Source organism: Podarcis pityusensis (assembly GCF_964106645.2).
Source record: "Podarcis pityusensis genome assembly, chromosome: 5".
In the NCBI taxonomy this organism is placed as follows: domain Eukaryota; kingdom Metazoa; phylum Chordata; class Lepidosauria; order Squamata; family Lacertidae; genus Podarcis; species Podarcis pityusensis.
Window position 1 is genome coordinate 61,092,291 of NC_138032.1, and position 19,967 is coordinate 61,112,257.

Consider the following 19,967-nt stretch of genomic DNA (forward strand, 5'->3'; position numbering starts at 1 on the left):
TCTCTGACTTATTCTAGACACTGATTCCACTGTCAGTGGAAGAGGACTGAGCATTGCTTGTCCTGGGATTCTGATGCTCAGCCCAGCACAGCTTTGCCTCAGCATTAGGATCAGGCAGCTGGAGGCGTGTTAAATACCAGGGCGTATTTGTTCAGCTCTAAGGGCCTAATGGAAAATGTTGTTTTGATGCTGGGCCTCAGCTGACTAAGGTATTTCTTGGCTGCATAGAATGGGCACACCTTCATGAATTTTGCATAAACTAAACTGCATGCGTTTTGCGCATATATACCAAGGCACAGCTGATAACGCATGGTTGTGGCTTTGATGGAAATTGGCCTCTATCCGTAGCATCCAGTATTTTGTATAATGTATCGGAATGCCCTGGTGTTCTCCTTCTTGATTTGTGTTCTAATAGAATTGTGGAGTTGGAAAGGGACCCCAATGATCAACCCCTTACAATGCAGGAATCCTAGATAAAGAATTCCTGATAGATGCCTACCCAACTTCTGTTTAAAAACCTCCAGTGAAGGAGAGCCCACCTCCTTGCGAGGGAGTCCACTCTGCTGTTGAAACACCTCTTAACATCAGAAATGATGATGATGATGATGATAATAATAATTTATTATTTATACCCCGCCCATCTGACTGGGTTTCCCCAGGCACTCTGGGTGGCTCCCAACAGAATAAAAAAGCAATAAAATATCAAACATTAAAAACTTCCCTAAACAGGGCTGCCCTCATATGTCTTCTGGAAAGTTCTTCCTCATGTTTATTCAGAATCTCCTTTTTTGTAATTTTAGTCACCAGAGCAGCAGAAAGCAAGCTTGCTCCATCTTCCATGTGACAGCCCTTCAGATATTTTAGTCTCAACTTTCCTTTAAAATAAAATAAAATATTTCCCTGCCGAAAGGTTCATTAGAACAATCTGTCTAATGAAGTGAAATATCAAGCCAGTGAGCATGCTACTTATTAATTTCTTTTTTGAGGTAGGAGGTTCTGATTATAATTATTATAATAAAAAAATATAATTTATACCTCGCCCATCTGGCTGGGTTTTCCCAGCCACTCTGGGCAGCTCCCAACAGAATATTAGAAACACGATAAAACATCGAACATTAAAACCTTCCCTAAACAGGGTTGCCTTCAGATGTCTTCTAAAAGTCAGATAGTTGTTTATTTCCTTGACATCTGATGGGAGGGCGTTTCACAAGGCAGGCGCCACTACCGAGAAGGCCCTCTGCCTGGTTCCCTGTAACCTCACTTCTCGCAGGGAGGGAACCTCCAGAATGCCCTTGGAGCTGGACCTCAGTGTCTGGGCTGAATGATGGGGGTGGAGACGCTCCTTCAGGTAAACTGGGCCGAGGCCGTTTAGGGCTTTAAAGGTCAGCACCAACACTTTGAGTTGTGCTTGGAAACGTACTGGGAGCCAATGTAGGTCTTTCAGGACCGGTGTTATATGGTCTCGGCGGCCACTCCCAGTCAGCAGTCTGGTTGCCGCTGATTGAGTGTGTTTGTCTCCCTGCTGGGAATGTGTGTGAGGTGAGTGCCCTATCCCTTTACCCCATATAACCCAGGCTGTCCCCATGTTGTTGACCTACAACTCCCATGATTCCTGACTTCTGTCCACGCTGCTAGGGGCTGATGGTAACTGTGGCCTAAAACAGCTGGAGGACATCAGGTGCTCTAGAAGACTGTCTCATCCTACTTCCAATTTGGATTGTGCAAATTGGTCTTTGTAAAGCTTGAGTGCTTGGGGTTTTGTCAGTCAGTACTCAGTCACACACAAATAAGATTTTATGGATGTGTGTGGCCTGTCCTGGCTGCAGTATAGCATGCCCATTCTGGTAACTGGCTCCTCTGAGCATAGAGAAGGAATAGTAGATGTTGAACATCTTCATATTTGATGGGAAAGGAGGCTTGGCAGGTCTATGTTTACCCAGAAGTTTTAAGGAGATGCCTTCTCAACAGCAAGGAGATATCGTTTTGGTTACGTGTGTTAATGGCAACTTTCTTGAAGGAAGCAGCAACAGCCTCCTCTCTGCAAAGCACCACTTTAATTCAAAAATCTCTGTTAAGATCGGGGCAATAATATCCTCTTGGGATTAAAATAGTTCTGGCTGAAGTATTCTTCTCTCCCCCTCCCAGGGCATACTGAGGAACAATTGAGGGTATTGTCCTCTTTTATACTACTGACACTTTCAGAAGTAGACCAGTGCTGTAAGGAGTACAATTGCTGTCTCTGAACATTTACTTGCTGTCCCAAATATAAAGCCAGAGATGGCAACACTGGGGGGGGGGGGAATAATGAATGGGATTCTGAACCAAGAAAACACACATTCTCTACTGTAGAAATCAGATTTGCTCAGTTCTGGCTTCAGTTTTTATTTTGCCAAATGAAAGCTTTGCAAAGGAAATACCCCCCCCCCCCCAAATAAGGGACCAGTGAAAGATTTGACAGGGAACACACTAAATATATGGAAAAGAAGAGACTGAAGTTATGTTTCAGGTTGTGCTTTGTGCTGCAGTGAAGATTCGAAAAGTGATCATTTAAAAAAAAATATTTTGGAAAATGAAAGTTAAGATCTTCATGAAGTAGAATTATTCCATAGGTTCAGTGAACCTTTTGGGTGAAGTTGGTATACTTGTTCCTAGTCCAAGGGCACTAATAAGATCCTATCTGGAAAACCTTTTCATTCGGTGGATGGAAGCAGCTTATAAATGCCAAGGAACAGATGCACAGACCATGCCCTTCCATTGAAATGAATGGAGCTGCTTGCTTGCATCTCTGTAAGCATTTGAGCTCGTGAATTGAATGGCACCCTGCTAATCAGAAGTAAAAAAATACCTGAAATAGCCAAGGCACTAGACTGCAGTTTTGGATGGCAAATAAGGTTTGATAACTTTCAAAAAGACGGTTCTGCATTGCTTTCGTACTTTTCTTTGCGCCCATCAAGGTTGACTAGAAATTTTGTAAAAGCAGCTTTGCATCCCTGGGGAGTTTGTGGAAGCCAGGTATCATTGATTCAAAAAGAACCCAAGTGCCAACATTAGGGTTTTTTGTAGGTTGTTGTTTTTTTTAAAAAATGACCTTGCACTTGAGGCCATATAATGTATCTTAGTAGACTAATTTCCAGGTGGCACTTTTATGGAGACCTGTGACCCATGTTGTATGCAAATCTTTTCCCCAGGCACAGAAACGGCACTCTGGAGTGCTATTGCTGCCTGGATTTGACCCCTAAATTGCAGACCTGAGTACAAAGTGGTTGGTGCAGTCTCCCACGCAAGAGAGCTGAGTCTTCAAAAGCTGGCTGCCAATATTACTTCAGTCTCCTCTACGCTAGACTTCAGTCAGCCAAATGTCGTGCTGGCCTTTTTTCTGGTGTCCTGCTGCTATTGCAACAGCTCGGGAGTTCTTTTCTGTAACATATATATACTTTCTGTATACAGTGATACCTCGGGTTAAGTACTTAATTCGTTCTGGTAGTCCGTTCTTAACCTGAAACTGTTCTTAACCTGAAGCACCACTTTAGCTAATGGGGCCTCCTGCTGCTGCTGCGCCACCGCCACGCGATTTCTGTTCTCATCCTGAAGCAAAGTTCTTAACCCGAGGTACTATTTCTGGGTTCGCGGAGTCTATAACCTGAAGTGTATGTAACCTGAAGCGTATGTAACCCGAGGTACCACTGTAAATGGATTGATTGTAGAAATATAAATGAGAATGGTAAATACTTGATTTAGGCCTGCAACTGGACCAAAGACATTTTGATAGCTCTCTGAAATATAGATTTATCAAAAATGAGTAGAAACAAGATTTCTGAAACAAGAGGAATGCTTTTTTCTTTTTTTAATGATGTACACATGCTGAGTGTCTGGCTAGGACTGGGCAGACCTGGGTTCAAATCCTTATTATGTTGTCTAGCCACCTGGATGATCTTGGCTAGTTCATCACTGCTCATACTGACCTACTTCACAGAGTTGACATGGGGATAAAATGGGTGGAGAACAACGTATGCTTCCCTGAGCTTCTGGGGGAAAGGTGGTGTGTAAATGTAAGGAAAAGAATAAATTTTAGAGTCCCTCCTTTGTGAGTGAGAAATAAAAATGCTTCCCTCCAAGATTACGTGCAACCATGTACCTTTTTCATGGATTAAGCCCCCCCCCCCCAATTAATTGACTGATCAATTAAGCAGAAGCAAGTGAAAACAGCATGCTCTTTAATTCTGGGATTTAAGCTTAGAGCTTTTCCAGTTAAACTGGAATTCGGGAGGAGTGGCAGAGTGAATTAAAAGAACAATAAAGGATTGGATCAGGAAATGCCATCTCAACCTTGTTCCATGAATTCATTTGATTAGGTGTACATAGCCTAAGCACCTGCAACATGTACAGATTTCCATGTGATCAGTAATCTGCAATTTCTTAGGGTTCTAGGTCATTCGGAGAGAGCCATGCCTGTACAAGTGCTGTACACATGCATGCACACACCCACCCCACACAGGTTAGTGTAGACAATTGGGAGAACGAACTGAAGCCAGGAGCAGGGACAGCCATTGCGATCTTGATTCTCTTCACCTCCCTATTTGTTTTGAGATTGCTGTGTATTAAATTGAACAATGTTTTGCACTGTTTGAGAGTTGGGGGCTTGTCTCTCTGTGTTTGTTGGCTTTGGCTCTAAGAGACTTGCTGCCAGTAGGTTTGAACCCTTGGGCAGTTCCACCAGACATAGTGAAGTGAAATTAATTTCAAACAGGCCACCTCCTGACTTGAGTATTTTGGATCCGGTCAGATAATTTCCTGTAGAAATTTAGGCACATGATGGCCTCTCCCCTCTGCAAGGCCAAAGGACCTGTGAAGGTGATCTGCCCTTGGAGGCTAATGGCTTCTGATGGGATTCCTGAATGTTCTTGTGGATTTACTGGCAATCCTGTCTAAGCTCTGTTTACTCTCTGGAATAGAGGTAGATTGCGTGGTTGACACGATCCTGCCCTCTTCCACTATGCAGAGCACTGAGAACTTGGTATATACAACTGAACTGCAGTTGCATTATAAAAGCATGACTTTAGTTTTCTCTTTGTTCTGCGTTGCTTTTAAGAATAGTGTTTTTGTATTTTATCTTCTATTGCACTGTGCATGGCTCAGAGATTGTTAGTTATTGGGTAGATGAAGAAATTGCAAGAAGTAAATGATTCCTTTAACTTATTACAACCAGAGTGGCGGCCATTTTGGAAGCCACTTGAGACAAAGGTGGAACATGAAGGAAAATGGTACATGGTGTTGAGTTGAGGAGCTTCTGAGTAAAAGGTTAGATGGTGACTCACCATCTCTAAAAGAAGATTAGTCAGTTGGTCACATTTAGGCCACATGCCAAACTAAAGAACATTGTACTTTGGCCATATTTACAACATCCCACCTGCCCTCCTACCTTTGCATCTAAACCTTTGACATTTAACGTGAAACAGGAAGGCCTTCAAAGTGGGAGCTTTTAGAGCAAGATAAGTTGCCAAATGAGAAAATTAATGGGTTTAGAGCAATTTGAAATGCCACACATTCTGGCTGCTTAAATCTCATTTGTAGGCCTATGTATATTAATAATTTGGTGGTTAATGGGTAGAATAATTATATATATATTTGTTTTGTTTTTTAACTTCAGGGCAAAAGTAGAAGTTATATTCAGATCTGTGCCATGCACAGATTATAGAGTACAGTGGTACCTCGGAAGCCGAATCCATTCCGGAAGTCTGTTTGACTTCCAAAACATTCGGAAACCAAGGCACGGCTTCCGACTGCCCATAGGAAGCTCCTGCAACCAATCGGAAGCCGCGTAAGCTGCATTAGATGTTCGGGTTCCAAAGAACGTTTGCAAACTGGAACACTCACTTCTAGGTTTGCGGTGTTTGGGAGCCAAGACCTTCGACTTGCAAGGTACGACTGTACAGTGGTACCTCAGGTTACATACGCTTCAGGTTACAGCCTCCGCTAACCCAGAAATAGTGCTTCAGGTTAAGAAATCTGCTTCAGGATAAAAACAGAAATCGTGCTCTGGCGGCGCGGCAGCAGCAGGAGGCCCCATTAGCTAAAGTGGTTCTTCAAGTTAAGAACAGTTTCAGGTTTGGAATTGGCAGAAATGACTGGCAGAATCCGAGACCAGGGAGAAGAGTCGGTGAAAGAAGACTGGAAGAAATTTAAAGACTATTTACAGAAATATTGTAAAATTAAGGAATTTTAGAAGGATGTTGGATAGAAACTAAGTGGTTTCCAGCTGTAATGCTTTAAGAGGTACGAAAAAAGGTTTACAAATGGGTAAAAGCTTAATGGTAAGGATTTGCTGAACTAACAAACTGAACTGGAATACAAAAAAGGGAGGTACGAGGAGGTCCGGGGAAATAAGTGTAAGGAAGATATGTTATGGAAAATTAACGTGTTTTTAACTGTTTTTATTTTGTATGTTTCTTTTTATTCTTCATTTTTTTGTTATATCTTAAAAACTTTATTCTTTTTTGTGTGTTTTGTATTGTCTTGTATTTTTATTTTTTGTTTTTGTGTTCTTTGAAACTTTAATAAATATCATTTTTTTTTTAAAAAAGAACAGTTTCAGGTTAAGTACGGACCTCTGGAACGAATTAAGTACTTAACCCGAGGTACCACTGTATATGGCTTTGCACCAGGCTGTTGAAAATCCTAACTTTCAGTATATCGTTTCTTTAACTCCTTTAACTTATCATTGTAGTGGCTGTTAACATCCATGCCATTTCAGCTTTGGGGATGGCAAGAGGTTCCTTTTGGGCAGTTTGACACAATTTGATACCCCCAAAGCCCCCTGCTCCCTGCTGTGGCACTGTGCTGTTCAGGAAGGACTCTTGACCATTCAGAGAGGCTTTGAGTGGGTTGTAGGGGGACAGGAGAGAGGTGAAAGAGGAGTTTACTTGGTCTTCAGATCCAAGTTGCAGACAACAGTTGCCACCAACCTACTGAACATTAAACACTTTTACCCTAATCCTCCTTGATGCCTTTAAAACCTGCCTTCTCCTCAAGCGGATGAGATAACTGACCGGCTGCTTTAAAATAATTTTTTCATCTCTAAGCATTTTTCTGACCTTCATCAAAAGCCTGCTTCTAAACAAATATTCAGCAGTCTCGGTTGCTTCAAGCTTTTGCTTGCTATTAAGGGCTTTACTTGAAAGAAGATAATACCAAAAAAAAGGTTTATTTTATAAGCCTTATTTTCAACAGTCTGGGTTTATTTCCTGTGGGCTAATCTAGTCTAAATGTGGGGGAGGTGAGCGACATCAAATAGACAAAGGTATGTTTTTCATTCTAATGAAACGGACCCATGTTTGTCCGTCCTCAGTTTACTCATTAATGATATGATATAAACAGGAATTGCATTTTAAAAGGCTGGGTATCTGGAATGTAGAGCATGAACTGAAATGACTGTTGCCCTTACTTCTCATTGTCTTCATAAATTACAAAGAGAGAACACCCATTCCTCTTAGGATGGTACTTATGACCCCCTCGCTGCTCCCATGATGCTGAAATAGTGGGGAGAGAACACTGCCGTCACTCAGATTTGGCTTTGTGATGGTGCCACATAGCCAATGAGGTTGGCCTATATAATGCCTTTGCTCTGATTTGGCTTCAGAAGTCAGAGCTTACTGCCCTCGAGACTGGTGAGGGCAGCAAATCACACCAGGTCTGTGGTCCTGGCAGCAGCAGCAGCAGCAAACAGGCCACAGAAAAGAGAAGTAAGGTTCAATTTCCGTGTCTTCTCCCCGATCCTCCTCTAACATCCCAATCTACCTGTCGCCTTTTGAGCCAGAGAGTTCACTAGAAAACTTTCTGCTCCACCCTTACGTGGCCTGAGAACAGCTAGTTCATTTCTTTCAGGTGCAATATAATTTACAAACTTCAGGATTCCTCATGGGAGCTGAGTAACAGGAAAAGAGCCAGTATGTTCCTTGGGAACCAGTTACTCAGAAATGCTGGGGCACCTAGAAGAACAACTGGTTAATTGCTTGTGTAATGAGTAATGAGTTTTGTGTCTGGTGCAGAAGTCCATCATCAAATTAATGCCCCAATAAATAAGATGTCACAGTCCTTGCTGTCTTCAGTTTAAAAGCTTTTTTCTTCATGGTTTTTTTTTTTTTTTTTTGGTACCTATATATTTAATCCCAACAATCTTCACTCTTCACTCTTGCTTCTTTCTCCACATTCTTTTGTATGTGTGAGCATGCTTCACCACAGGTTGGAATTATTCATATGCAGTTTGTCCCTACACTCGAGTAGGTCCCTGGCAGAGACACATGCCCGATTGGCATGTTCTCTCCCTCCTGGTCGATCGTTCGGGAGCTTCAAAAGCTTTCTTCAGCCCGAACATCACAGCGACTGATGCCAACAGACACCAGCACACTTAGGGATCTGCAGAGTTTGCGCACCTTGCATGACAGACCTCAGCAACTCAGCATTTTGGCTAATCTACTTTATTTACATATAAACACACACGGAGCACTGCAACATGGCTCCCTCTCTCTCTAGCATCAGACAGCAAAGAGAAAAAGAACAAAGGGCGATAGTCCCACTTCATGGAACACAGTAACACAAACATCCTGTCTCCGTCACTTCCCACTCTGTGGAGTCAAAACATATACCGTCATGTGATAAACAACAATCCCATAACTGCAGTCATGGAGCAGGAATACTAACAAGAAGTAGCTTTGTCACCTGGCACCGTAATGACTGCTGTGTAAAGAGGACCACTTTTCCTTGAGAGTTCCCAAGCAACTCTAAGGTGTTTTTTTTTTGGGGGGGGGGAGGCCCACAGCATAAAAGTCTATCTTGAGAACCTGATAGCTATGCGCAATTCACCCTTCCTGCATTGTGCTTGCTTTTCATTGGAACTTTTTAGTGTGCAACACATAGTGTTGGAAATTAGCCAGGCGCATTTTGCACCTGACTATTGTCCACTTTCAACCAAGTGAAGATGCCTGGGTGCCAGATTGGTCCCGGACACCTCCACCATCTGGAGGTGCATTCCTTGGGATAATTGGATCTTGGCTGTTTTCACATGCTAATACCCCATCCTGTAGAATTCTATCACTTATATTTTATCTGCACAATCAAAGAGTGAATTTCAGGAACCAAAATGCTTTTTCTGTGCAGCCTGAGCAGGAGCGGTGAAAAATGTTATAGTTAACTATTGTAGCTTGTCTTCACTTACCATACCCCACTGCCCTGCTCACAGTTGTGAAGAATATTCTTAATGTTATGTATGGTCCGTGTCACCATTAAGAAAAAAAAGGTAGGAATTGGCTAACATATATGTAGACTGCCCCTGGATAAAGTGACTTTTCTTTTAAGTTCTCAAAGCTCTTAACCTAGCTCAAGCTTGTCATCTGAACTAGCCAGATGTCACAGTTGGTCCATCATTTGAAAAATAAAACTTTAGAGCTGCCGGGCCCCAAAATGGTAACTAGACATTCCACTTTGGCGACTATAACCTAGGAACCATTTGGCTCCTAGCTTATATACCTGAGTTTCTAACACTGGCCACACATGAGAGGAATCTTTAGTGCACGGCTTTGCTTAGGCACTCCATACAAAGAGCAAAACTACCTTTCTAAAGTGGTAGGTGATATTCTTCAGAGTTGTAAGATAAAAAGGACGCTTTCAAATTCTGCTGTGGAGAAATATTTTAAAACTGTTCTCTCTGTAATTTTTAGGGATGGTTAAATTGATCCTGATCTTGTGTTTCTCTCCCCCCCTCCCCCACCTTTTGTTCCCTACCCACGTTGCTCTAGGTCTGGGTTGTTTTGTGTTCCGCCAGCTTCATTACCAAAGACAGATGAGCCTCTGGATAAAACTTGCACTAACGGGACGTCTGAAGACAGGCAGTCCATACAGCTGGAGACTGGGCAGTGGCCTTTGGACGAAAAGCCTTCCAAAGTCAATGGCGAGGAACAAGTTCCCCCCCTCTTGCCTCCACCACCGTCAGGCAATGTTCTTCCTTACCCTCCCTATTTTGAGGGAGCCCCCTTCCCCCCTCCGTTGTGGCTAAGGTGCTCATATAATCAGTGGGTGCCTCAGCCCCCTCCAAGGACTATAAAAAGGACAAAGCGACGCTTGTCCCGCAATAGAGACCCTGGCCGGCTCATCATGAGCACCATTAGGCTGAGACCTAGGCGAGTGCTCTGTGAGAAGTGCAAGAACACCCTGAGCCCAGAGGAGGGGAACAAGGCCAGGCAGAACACAAAAACCAGGAGGAAGCTGAGCATCGAGGACAAGGAGCAAAAGAGGCACAGCGAGTCCGACTACGGAGAGAAAAGAGGCAAAAGAGAAAAACGGGAGGAGGAGAAGTTCCCTAGGGAGTTGATGCACCGGACTCCGGTTATAAAAATATCTTACAGCACCCCACAAGGTAAAGGGGAGGTGGTGAAAATCCCCTCCCGGGTTCATGGCTCAGGGAAGCTGTTTTGTCCTCAGAGCAGAGGGGAGGACCAAGAGGAGACCAGAGACTCGGAAGAGGATCGGGAAACCAAATGTTTTGTGGATAAGTCTGCGGGCGGTCAGCTTGCTTCCATTCCAAAGTTAAAGTTAACCAGGCCTGTGCATTCCAGTGCAGATGTTCCACCTCCCAAGATCAGGCTGAAACCCCATCGGATCAACGAAGGGGACAATGTTTCAATCTACAAAGCGGAACTTATCGACCAGATGAATGTCCTTCCCGGTCACAGAGAGTCTCGTGCTGCTTCTTTTTATACCGATGAGTCTGCGGATAGAAGTTTAGCCGAGATGTCTTCAGGGAGCTCCTGTGAAGACGACGACTTCAAAAGGTTTCCCCAAGGTAAAGATGGACACGATAACTTGGCTTTCCTTATGAATTACCGCAAGAGGAAAGCGGATTCTTCTAGCTTATCGGTGTGTAGCAATGACAGCCTAGACGAATCCAAATCTTCTAGCTCGGAAGTAACATCGCCAGACATGTGTGACTTTTTACCTGGTGACGATGCGTCCGTCTCTTCGTCCTCGAAAGATGAGCGAAAGATTGTGCCCCCATTAACAGTTCGACTGCACACGCAAAGTGTCGCAAAGTGTATCACTGAAGATGGAAGGACTATTTCAGTCGGGGATATTGTTTGGGGCAAAATCCATGGCTTCCCCTGGTGGCCGGCCCGTGTGCTCGACATAAATGTCAGCCAGAAGGAGAATGGAGACCCTTCCTGGCAAGAAGCAAAAGTTTCATGGTTTGGTTCTCCAACGACATCTTTCTTGTCTCTCTCAAAACTCTCCCCTTTCTCTGAATATTTCAAACTGCGATTTAATCGTAAGAAGAAAGGGATGTATCGGAAAGCTATAACAGAAGCTGCCAAGGCAGTGGAACACCTGACCCCAGAAATAAGAGACCTCTTAACGCAGTTTGAAACATAATTTTGGCTTCAGTTGCAGGTAAGTGCATTTGGGAGATGGCACGTGCATTACACAAGCTGATTTAAGCACCTGTGTGATTGGAGTTTGTTTTTCAGAGTTTTTAAAAGTGAGAGGGATGGACTGCTTCAGTGGGAATTAATCAAAGGGGCTGTATAGTACACTATTAAAAGTGTGTGCATTTTGGGGGTATCTTGCACTGTGATATAAAAGTTTGGGTATATTAAGGGCATAGTCTTGGTCATTACCAAGTCACCCCAGAGTATCTTTTCCATCTTTTGAAATGTGACTGGAAAGTTTGGAGTTAGAGCTTTTTTGGGGGGGAGGGGTGTTAAGTCATCATTTGTTAGACAGCTTGCCAAATACACTTATAGAAAGACAACTGTAAATTGGTCTTATATGGGTCTTGTTGTTCCTCATGACAAATAAGAACTTGAGAAAAACTTCCCGGATCAGCCAGAGGCCTCTGTAGTGCGGCGTCTTGTTTTCACACTGGCCAATGAGATGCTGACAGGAAGCCTGCAAGCAGAACCTGAACACACAACAGCACTCCCTACAAATCGCTTTGCATTGATGAGATGCATATGATAGAAAATATAATTTAGGGAATTCCTCTGTGTGGCCTGGAGTGTTTAGTTTGGGGTCTTTTTTAAACAATGACAACTGGGAATGAAGTTACGGAAAGTACCATCTAGATACCCTGTATTTCTGTGGCATCATCATCAATAAACTGTTTTTCTGTTGGGTAGCTTTTTCCTCAAAACTTGATGAAATTGTGCTCACACACTTGGGGGGGACGCACTAATGGTGCTCCCCCACCCAGCTCATGCCTCCATGTAGACACTTGCCCGCCTGTCTCATTCCTGCCCTCTGTTATATTCTTTGCTGTAGTAAGGATTGCTAATCCTTTAGCTTGTCAGAGCTTGTTACTTCCCTCCTTTTTTGAAATCCAGGTAGGGAAAACCTGAATACCGGATGTTTGTAGGCCATCAGTATTGCATGACATTGTCTCTGTTTTCTGCAGTTTGAGAAATGCAGGCGATCTTGGGTGTGATCTGCTGTCTGTTAGCTCCAACTTTGTTTAAAAGATGCAACATTTGGAATGTGCTGGCAGGACCTGCACGATGCTTGATTTCTCACATGAGGTGTTGGAGACCAGGCCTGCTTAGAAACAAGACCAGCTATCCTGGAAACCCTGTTTATAAAGCCTTAAAACGTGAGAGCCAGCGGTGTCAGTTCCATGGAGAATGACAGGGAGTTGGCACATGCTCAGTGCATTCCTCTTCATCATTTCTTCACATGCTACAGGACTTGACCCTGGTAATGAAAACAGATTCTGGGAAACCAAACTGCCATTTTGGAAGGGACTTCTATGCCCTTATTTTCCCCCCTTGGGTGTCTTCCTGCTCTCCACCTTCGTATTCATCCTGCTGCCATGGCTTGTTATTTCTCTTCAGCAGCTGTCCATTGTCGCCAGAATTCAGGTAGTGAGTTCAGAAGAAATTGTTCCAAACCAACTAAGCAGGTCTCTGCAAACTGAATTCCTATCTGGGCGTGCATTATTATTAATGCAGAATTTGGGCTTGGTTTTCATGCATTTTTTTCTTAACCCATTTTATATTCTAGCCCCAAACTTACTTAACCAAGGGGCTGCAGGGAATGCTATATTGTTTTCTTTCATCATTTCTCACTTCAGTCATTAGGCTCTGCAAGTCTACATTACCTGTTAAAAAAGAAAAGGATGGTGTATGTGTGTGTGTCCTTATTCTCTTACATCATATGTTTGCTAAATTGCCAGCATTAAATGGCTGCTATGAAATATTTCTATAAAATTGTCTCAAAAAGAGATTTTTATGTATTATGCATCCTGTTGGAGAAGCTTCTTAGCCTCTCTCTTTTTTCGCATTCTTTCAGCATATCTTCCAAAATACTTTTTTTCAGTAATAAACTTAGTGAATAAACTTAAGGAAAATGTAGTCCGCTCGATTAAAAATTTTTTTTTTTCTTTAAGTGGTGTACAAATATTTTCAATTTTATTTGTACACCACTTATATGGACAGTTGCAATCCATTTAAAGGCAAAGGTAAAACCAGCAACTTCTTAAAATGGATATTGGTAATTAAATTATATGTCTGGGTCGGCACATTCACTGTGAGCATTGAGTACACTTGAGGATTCCCCTGCCACCAGCCTATCTAACCTAACGTGCAAAATGGCTGAAGCTTTGCTGCAGTAATTGCGGATTGTGCCTATTTATGGTTCCCCCCCCCCACCTGTGGCATCTGGAAACTGATTTCTAAGCCATAGTCGTTGCAAGTTGCTCTTGAGCCATGTGGGTCTCTGCACTTCTCTCTTGCTTCCTCTTCCACCTAATGCACAGACCCTCTTTTGCAGCCTCTTGGTGCATTAGCTGCCAGGCAACTGGCAGATATCAGCTGGTTCATCCTGTCGGCTAGTTTTCTTCATAGCTTACTCAGCATAAAGAATATGGCTCTGTGGTCCAGCAAGGATTTCTCTGCTGAAAGCAATCCAATTTATTTGAGGTACATGTTAAAGTTTCCCCTTCCCCTTCTGTGTCTTGCTGAGTTAGACCAGGTTACTCAAGGTAGGAACAGTAACAACTGGAAACTCCAGGTTGGGGAAAATAAATATAAGGTAGGAGAAGGGGTACTTAACCCCACCTCCTGGCTTCCCACCCAGCGTTCAAAACTCCCATTGTTCTAGGTGCGTTTTACGACAGGGAATTTCATTAATGCGAGCAGTTTCTGAGCTCTGGGCGCAATACTGCGCCTAAGATTTCAGATTAAAACTGCCACTGCTGGAAGGAAAAGAGGAGCCTTTTCTGTGTCCCTACTTCGAGCCACTTTCTGAAGACTAGAGAAGGGACCCTAATAAGAATATTAGGAGGGGTAAGGCAGAGGGGGTGCATGTCTTTGTTTTTTACAGTCTACAGATGAGGACTAGACCATGTGAAAAATGAACATAGGATGTTAGCTGCAGTTCATTCATTTTCAGCTTTGTATTCTTGTTATAAAAAAGTGTGCCTAGGCACTTGGTTGTGGTGCCCATAACCTAGGTTTAAGGTGCCGTTTAGCTGCTAGCTTTCATATCTCAGTTTCCAACACGATTCTCACCCCCACCCTATGGAGAGAGAAATTGTGTGGGTGATGCAAGTATGTGGGCAGGGTGCAATCGTCCCATCCACATGGTTGTTCTCACACATCCCTGCTGAAGTTATCCTGTAAGCAGCCTGATTCTGCGCAGGTTGACTCTGATGTAACTCCCACTTTGCTCAGTGAGCTTTCTTCCACTAGCTTCCAGGTGAAAGTCACCATTGATTTTTTTTTTCTTTAAAAAGAAAATCAAATTTATCCACAACCACAGCAGCTCCTGAAGGAAGTGGAGAAGGGAAAGCATTGCTGTGGAAGCTGCTTTAGATGGGATGGCTTCACTTTGGAGGAGCTTCAGCTTCTGAACAGCAGTTAATCTGTTATGCTTTGGTATTTGGGCTTTGTCTGAAGAAGATAACCACCTCTCTAGCAGCTTTCTCTCTTTCAGTCATTGAACGCAACCAAAGACCCCAACTTCATCATCCGCTGTGCCTCCCCCTGCCCCCCACCCCACCCAGAAAAATCATCTCCTTTTGTTCTCTAGTTTCAGTTATCTCAGATCCGTAAAACTTTGCTGGTCAACTGTTTTGTTCAGCCAAACCAGTCAATTCAGCAAAAACCATTCCCTCAGAAGTTGTTTCAAGGGCTACCGAAGATGACCGAGAGTTGGATGGAGAAAATAAGTGTCTGCGTGAAAGGGGGGAATGAACAATTCTGCTGGATGAATGCAAGGAAATTGAGGAAGTTCCGGAGGAGATCACTTCATGTAAATTGAAGGGCTTCTCTTCAATTTAGCGAAGGCTGGGCCTCTGACCGCATATCTTAATTCTAAGGGATTTTCTCTAACTGCAGGCGGTAATAGTGCTGAAATAAAAGTGCTAATGTAATTTGGTTTTTTTTATCATTTTCCCCCCTGTAGAGGGCTATTGTTGTAGGGGATCAGATGCAGTCTTTTCAAACTGGTTTTCAAGCGATAAGACTGGAAAGAAAATGCTTAGTGGGAAGTCAGGGTAATAACTGCAGTTATCTGCCCTAGAAATAGATAATCTATGATGACCAGCTGCACTCTGGTAGTGTGGAGCCCTGCTGTTAAGCAGCCACTAAATGTAATGTGTAACTGTCAGAGGCTAATAAGAATGCAGCGGCTAATAAGAATGCAGGGCTGCATAACGAAGAAAGGCCAATTAGTGTTTTAGCAGGTGGCCAAACAAAATTTATGGTCGACTGATTCGGCGTTTGGTTTTTGTTTTTGCAGTCTTGGTCACAGATCTGCAGTCACTGAATAAAATGCTTACGAGAAGTGCAAGCTTTCTTTTATTATAGCCCTATGATTTTCCCCCTCCTTCCCTTTTGGTGCTCTGTAGCGTCGCCAATATGACACCAACATACGATGGCCTCTGTGCTGGTGGAGCTTTTGTCCTGTTTCCATATTTCTGAGGATAGAACCCTATACTAGCTCACATGGGGGCAAGTCCAATTGAACTCAGTGGGGCCTACTTCTAAGTAGGTATTATAGGATTGTACTCTCAGAAATGTTCTTAGTTTGGGTTGTCTTTTTTTTTTTTTTGAGCAGTGCTACTCCTGTCTAGCTTTTGGGATCGTGAGAAGTATAATACAAGTGAGATGAGTGAAATTGAAGTTGTCAAGACCAAAAGCCTGGTTTCCTTGAGGAGATAAATCAGTGATCTTGGCTTTATTGGGTGGGTAGCTGGGGGGTTACAAATGCCCATGCTGAAGTTCATTAAGAAACAAAAATAATGGGAATTGTTGAAGAGAGATACTGTCATTGTCCCTTGACAGTGGGTCATCTAGTAAAGGTAAAGGACGGTTAAGTCCAGTCAAAGGCGACTATGGGGTTGCGGCGCTCATCTCGTTTTCAGGCCAAGGGAGCCGGCGTTTGTCCACAGGCCGCTTTCTGGGTCATGTGGCCAGCATGACTAAACCACTTCTGGCACAATGTAACACCATGATGGAAACCAGAACACACAGAAATGCAGTTTACCTTCCCACCACAGTGGTACCTATCTTTCTACTTGCACTGACGTGCTCTTGAACTGCTAGGTTGGCAGGAGCTGGGACAGAACAACAGGAGCTCACCCCATTGCAGGGATTCGAACTGCCGACCTTCTGATCGGCAAGTCCAAGAGGTTCAGTGGTTTATACCACAGCACCACCACTCTCTCCTCATCTAGTCCAACCCCCTGTAGTGCAGGAATCTCAGCTACAGCATCCATAAGAGATTGCCATCCAGCCTCTGCTTAAAAACATCCAAGGAACCCATCAGTGAGCAAGGTGTTCCTTGTTGTGCCCTTGTGGTTTGAACTGGAGCATGCTGGGCAGCTTGGAGAGTATGAAGAGAGCATGGAGAGTATGAACTAGAGTGCATCTAGCAGTCTAGCTCTGCTGTAGCGCATTGCAGGAAAAGATTGGTAAGCAAGCTGTCAGCCAAAGACGTTTCTCTGCTATCGCTGGTCCTTCTCACTGAGGAACCTGATAAGTTTCCAAGAAGCCATTGGGTTCTCTGGGAAACAGTTTAGAAAACCAAGCTCTGAAGTGTAGGTACAGTGGTGCCTCGCAAGACGAAATTAATTCGTTCCGCAAGTCTCTTCGTCTTGCGAGTTTTTCGTCTTGCGATGCACGGTTTCCCATAGGAATGCATTGAAAATCAATCAATGCGTTCCTAGGGAAACCGCCTTCAGACCAGGTCCGGGGACAGTCTGTCCCCGGACCTCTTCTGAAGGCTGGGGGGGGGGGGACAAGGGCTTTTCTTCCCACCCCCAGCATTTTAAAAAACCCCAGGACAGCGGAGGACTTCTCCGCTGTCCAGGCGATCTTAAAATGCTGGCGGGCGGCATTTTAAAATCGCCCCGGACAGCGGAGGACTTCTCCGCTGTCCGGGGCGATTTAAAAGCCCCTGGGAAGGCAGGCAGGGGGGACAAAGACTTTCGCCCCCCACCCGCCTTCAGAAGGTGTTCCCGCCCCCCGCCCCGCTTCGGAACAGTGTTACGAAGTGGGGCGGCTGGGGCAGGTGTTCCGGCCCCCCCGCCCCGCTTCGGAACAGCGTTCCAAAGTGGGGCGGCTGGGGCAGGTGTTCCCGGCCCCCCGCCCCGCTTCGGAACAGCGTTCCAAAGTGGGGCGGCTGGGGCAGGTGTTCCCGCCCCCCGCCCCGCTTCGGAACAGCATTTTAAAATGCTGGGGGTCGGGAGCGAAGCGTTCGCTCCCGACCCCCAGCATTTTAAAATCTCCCCGGGACAGCAGAGACTTCTCTGCTGTCCCGGGGAGATTTTTAAATGCTGGGGGTCGGCAGCGAACGCTTCGCTCCCGACCCCCAGCATTTTAAGATCGCCCGGGGCAGGCGGGGGGGAAGGCAGGCGGGGGGGAGCAAAGACTTTTGCCCCCCGCCGGCCTTCAGAAGAGGTCCTCTTCTGAAGGCCGGCTGTGGGCGAAAGTCTTTGCTCCCGACCGCCAGCATTTCCCTATGGGCTTTCGTCTTGCGATGCAAGCCCATAGGGAAATTCGTCTTGCGAAGCGCCTCCAAAACAGAAAACCCTTTCGTCTTGCGGGTTTTCCGTCTTGCGAGGCATTCGTCTTGCGGGGCACCACTGTACATATTGCTAAACACAGCTAGCCTTGGAGAGTCTCATGTGACTTGTATGTTCTCTGTGGCCACAGTTTTTCTTTATGTATTTGGTCCAGAACTCAATAAGTATTTTGTGTGATTTACGGTGCAAGTGCAGTTGATGTGCTCCAAGCTTGTTGGATCTTCTTCGTTCTTGGTGGTGGTGGTTTCACTACAAAACCAAGGTTCACTAACCAGAGCAGCTCAGCATTTGGAATCAAGGAATAGGATTCCTCTGAGTTCAGCCCAGGAAACTTGTTTTCGGCACCAGAATGGAACTTGCAGTCCTTTGACACAGAAAACCCACTCCTCTTTTTCTCCTAAGATTTCGTTGTTTCAGCAGTCTAATTTAGAGAGTGGGATCCTTTTTGTTGTTGCTTTAACAACTGGGAGTTAGCTCACCTACTGCAAATCTACCTTCTGCCAGTCCCTGATTTAGTAATGTAATTATTCTTTTCTTGGGTTTTTTTTATTATAAACTGAAATGAATCATGAACTCTGGGGCTAGATTTCTTTTTCTTTTTAGAAGTGGTGTTATCTGGTGTATCTTGCAGCCGCAGGGCTTGTCTCCAAGAATATGGTCACCCAAAATTGTTCTTTTGTTGTCAAAAACAATGGTCTTTAGCTTTTGATTGTAATATTTGGACTCGATCCATCTCTGTGGATTTATGAAAGAGGCACTTGTTTCAGGAAGAAACCTCTTTACTTAAGGCATCAAAAAATGTAGAGTTATTTATTAAACTTCTGTAGATGTTGAAAAGCTGGGGAAAGTTACATAATCACTAGTACATTTATTCATCATTCAGTCTCAGGGTGGGTTAAAATCATTTAAGACAAAATGTTCAAACAGATCCAAACATCTCTAAAATCAGCTCTTAAGAGATACAGATGTTTTGTGGTTGGACACTGGACAACCTCAGCAACAACGAAAGGCAAAATGAAAATTCAGTGGCCACTGGTTCTAAAAGGAGTACATTGTTATTATTTTATTTTTTAAATTTCTATTCCCCCCCCCCCACTTCCTCCCAAAAGAGCTCAGGGTGGCAAACACAGCAGTGATTAAACAATACAATTAAAAATAAAATAAGAACATCTAAAAACAATTAAAATCATGTAAAATAATCACATGCTCTTACAGCCAACAATTTCAAAGTTGCCAGGAACAGTATCTCTCAACCATCAAATGCTTGAAATGTTTTCAATTTTTTTAACATTTTGACAAATTTAATTCCATTTCTAAAACAGCAGGTGTGTCTGGCAAGAATTATTCCACTATTAAGGTAACTTCATCCTAAGTGTTTTGAAGGCTTCTTTTCAGTTGTCAGCACAAGCTGATATTCCATTTGAGGATTACCATAACTTACTTCGATGCGCGTGCTGCTGCTGCTTCCTTTTTGTGAAATTCTCGAGAAATAAGAAATCTCTATTGCTCTACAGTGTAAATTCTTTCCGGAAATGGATCTTGTCAGCTCTCCCTCCCTGTTTCTCAAGCTGGTTATGCTTTAAAATTCCAAAGTATTTAATATTTTATAAAGTATGTTATGTGCATTTTGTTCCGTTCCTAACAAGCAGCACAATTCTGTATCAGTCTACTCAAAAATAAGTCCCGTTGAATTCAATAGGGGTTTCTCCTAGGAAAGTAGGTATGTGACTGCAGCCTTATCTGTGATGTGGTGTGCTGCAAAACATGCTCAGCATTGCTCAGTAAAACAAATCTTCAAATGGGGGATAGACGATCTGGCCTCCTCCGGATATTGTTGGGTCTGCAGTTCCCTTCCGCCTCAGACCGCTTGGCCATCAGGACTGTTGGAAATTGTAGTCCA

The 19,967-nt window shown here is 43.9% G+C and overlaps 1 protein-coding gene across 4 annotated transcripts in view; it reads left to right on the forward strand.

The window, feature by feature from the left end:
- PWWP2B (PWWP domain containing 2B) overlaps positions 1-19,967 on the forward strand; it is a 35,373-nt gene that overhangs the window by 13,750 nt on the left and 1,656 nt on the right. For all 4 annotated transcript variants that reach the window (XM_081007195.1, XM_081007192.1, XM_081007194.1 and 1 more), the window contains exon 3: positions 9,792-11,436. In XM_081007195.1, coding sequence (XP_080863321.1) covers positions 9,792-11,418 — 1,627 coding nt within the window. In that variant the 3' untranslated portion in view covers positions 11,419-11,436. The remainder of the gene's footprint in view (positions 1-9,791; positions 11,437-19,967) is intronic.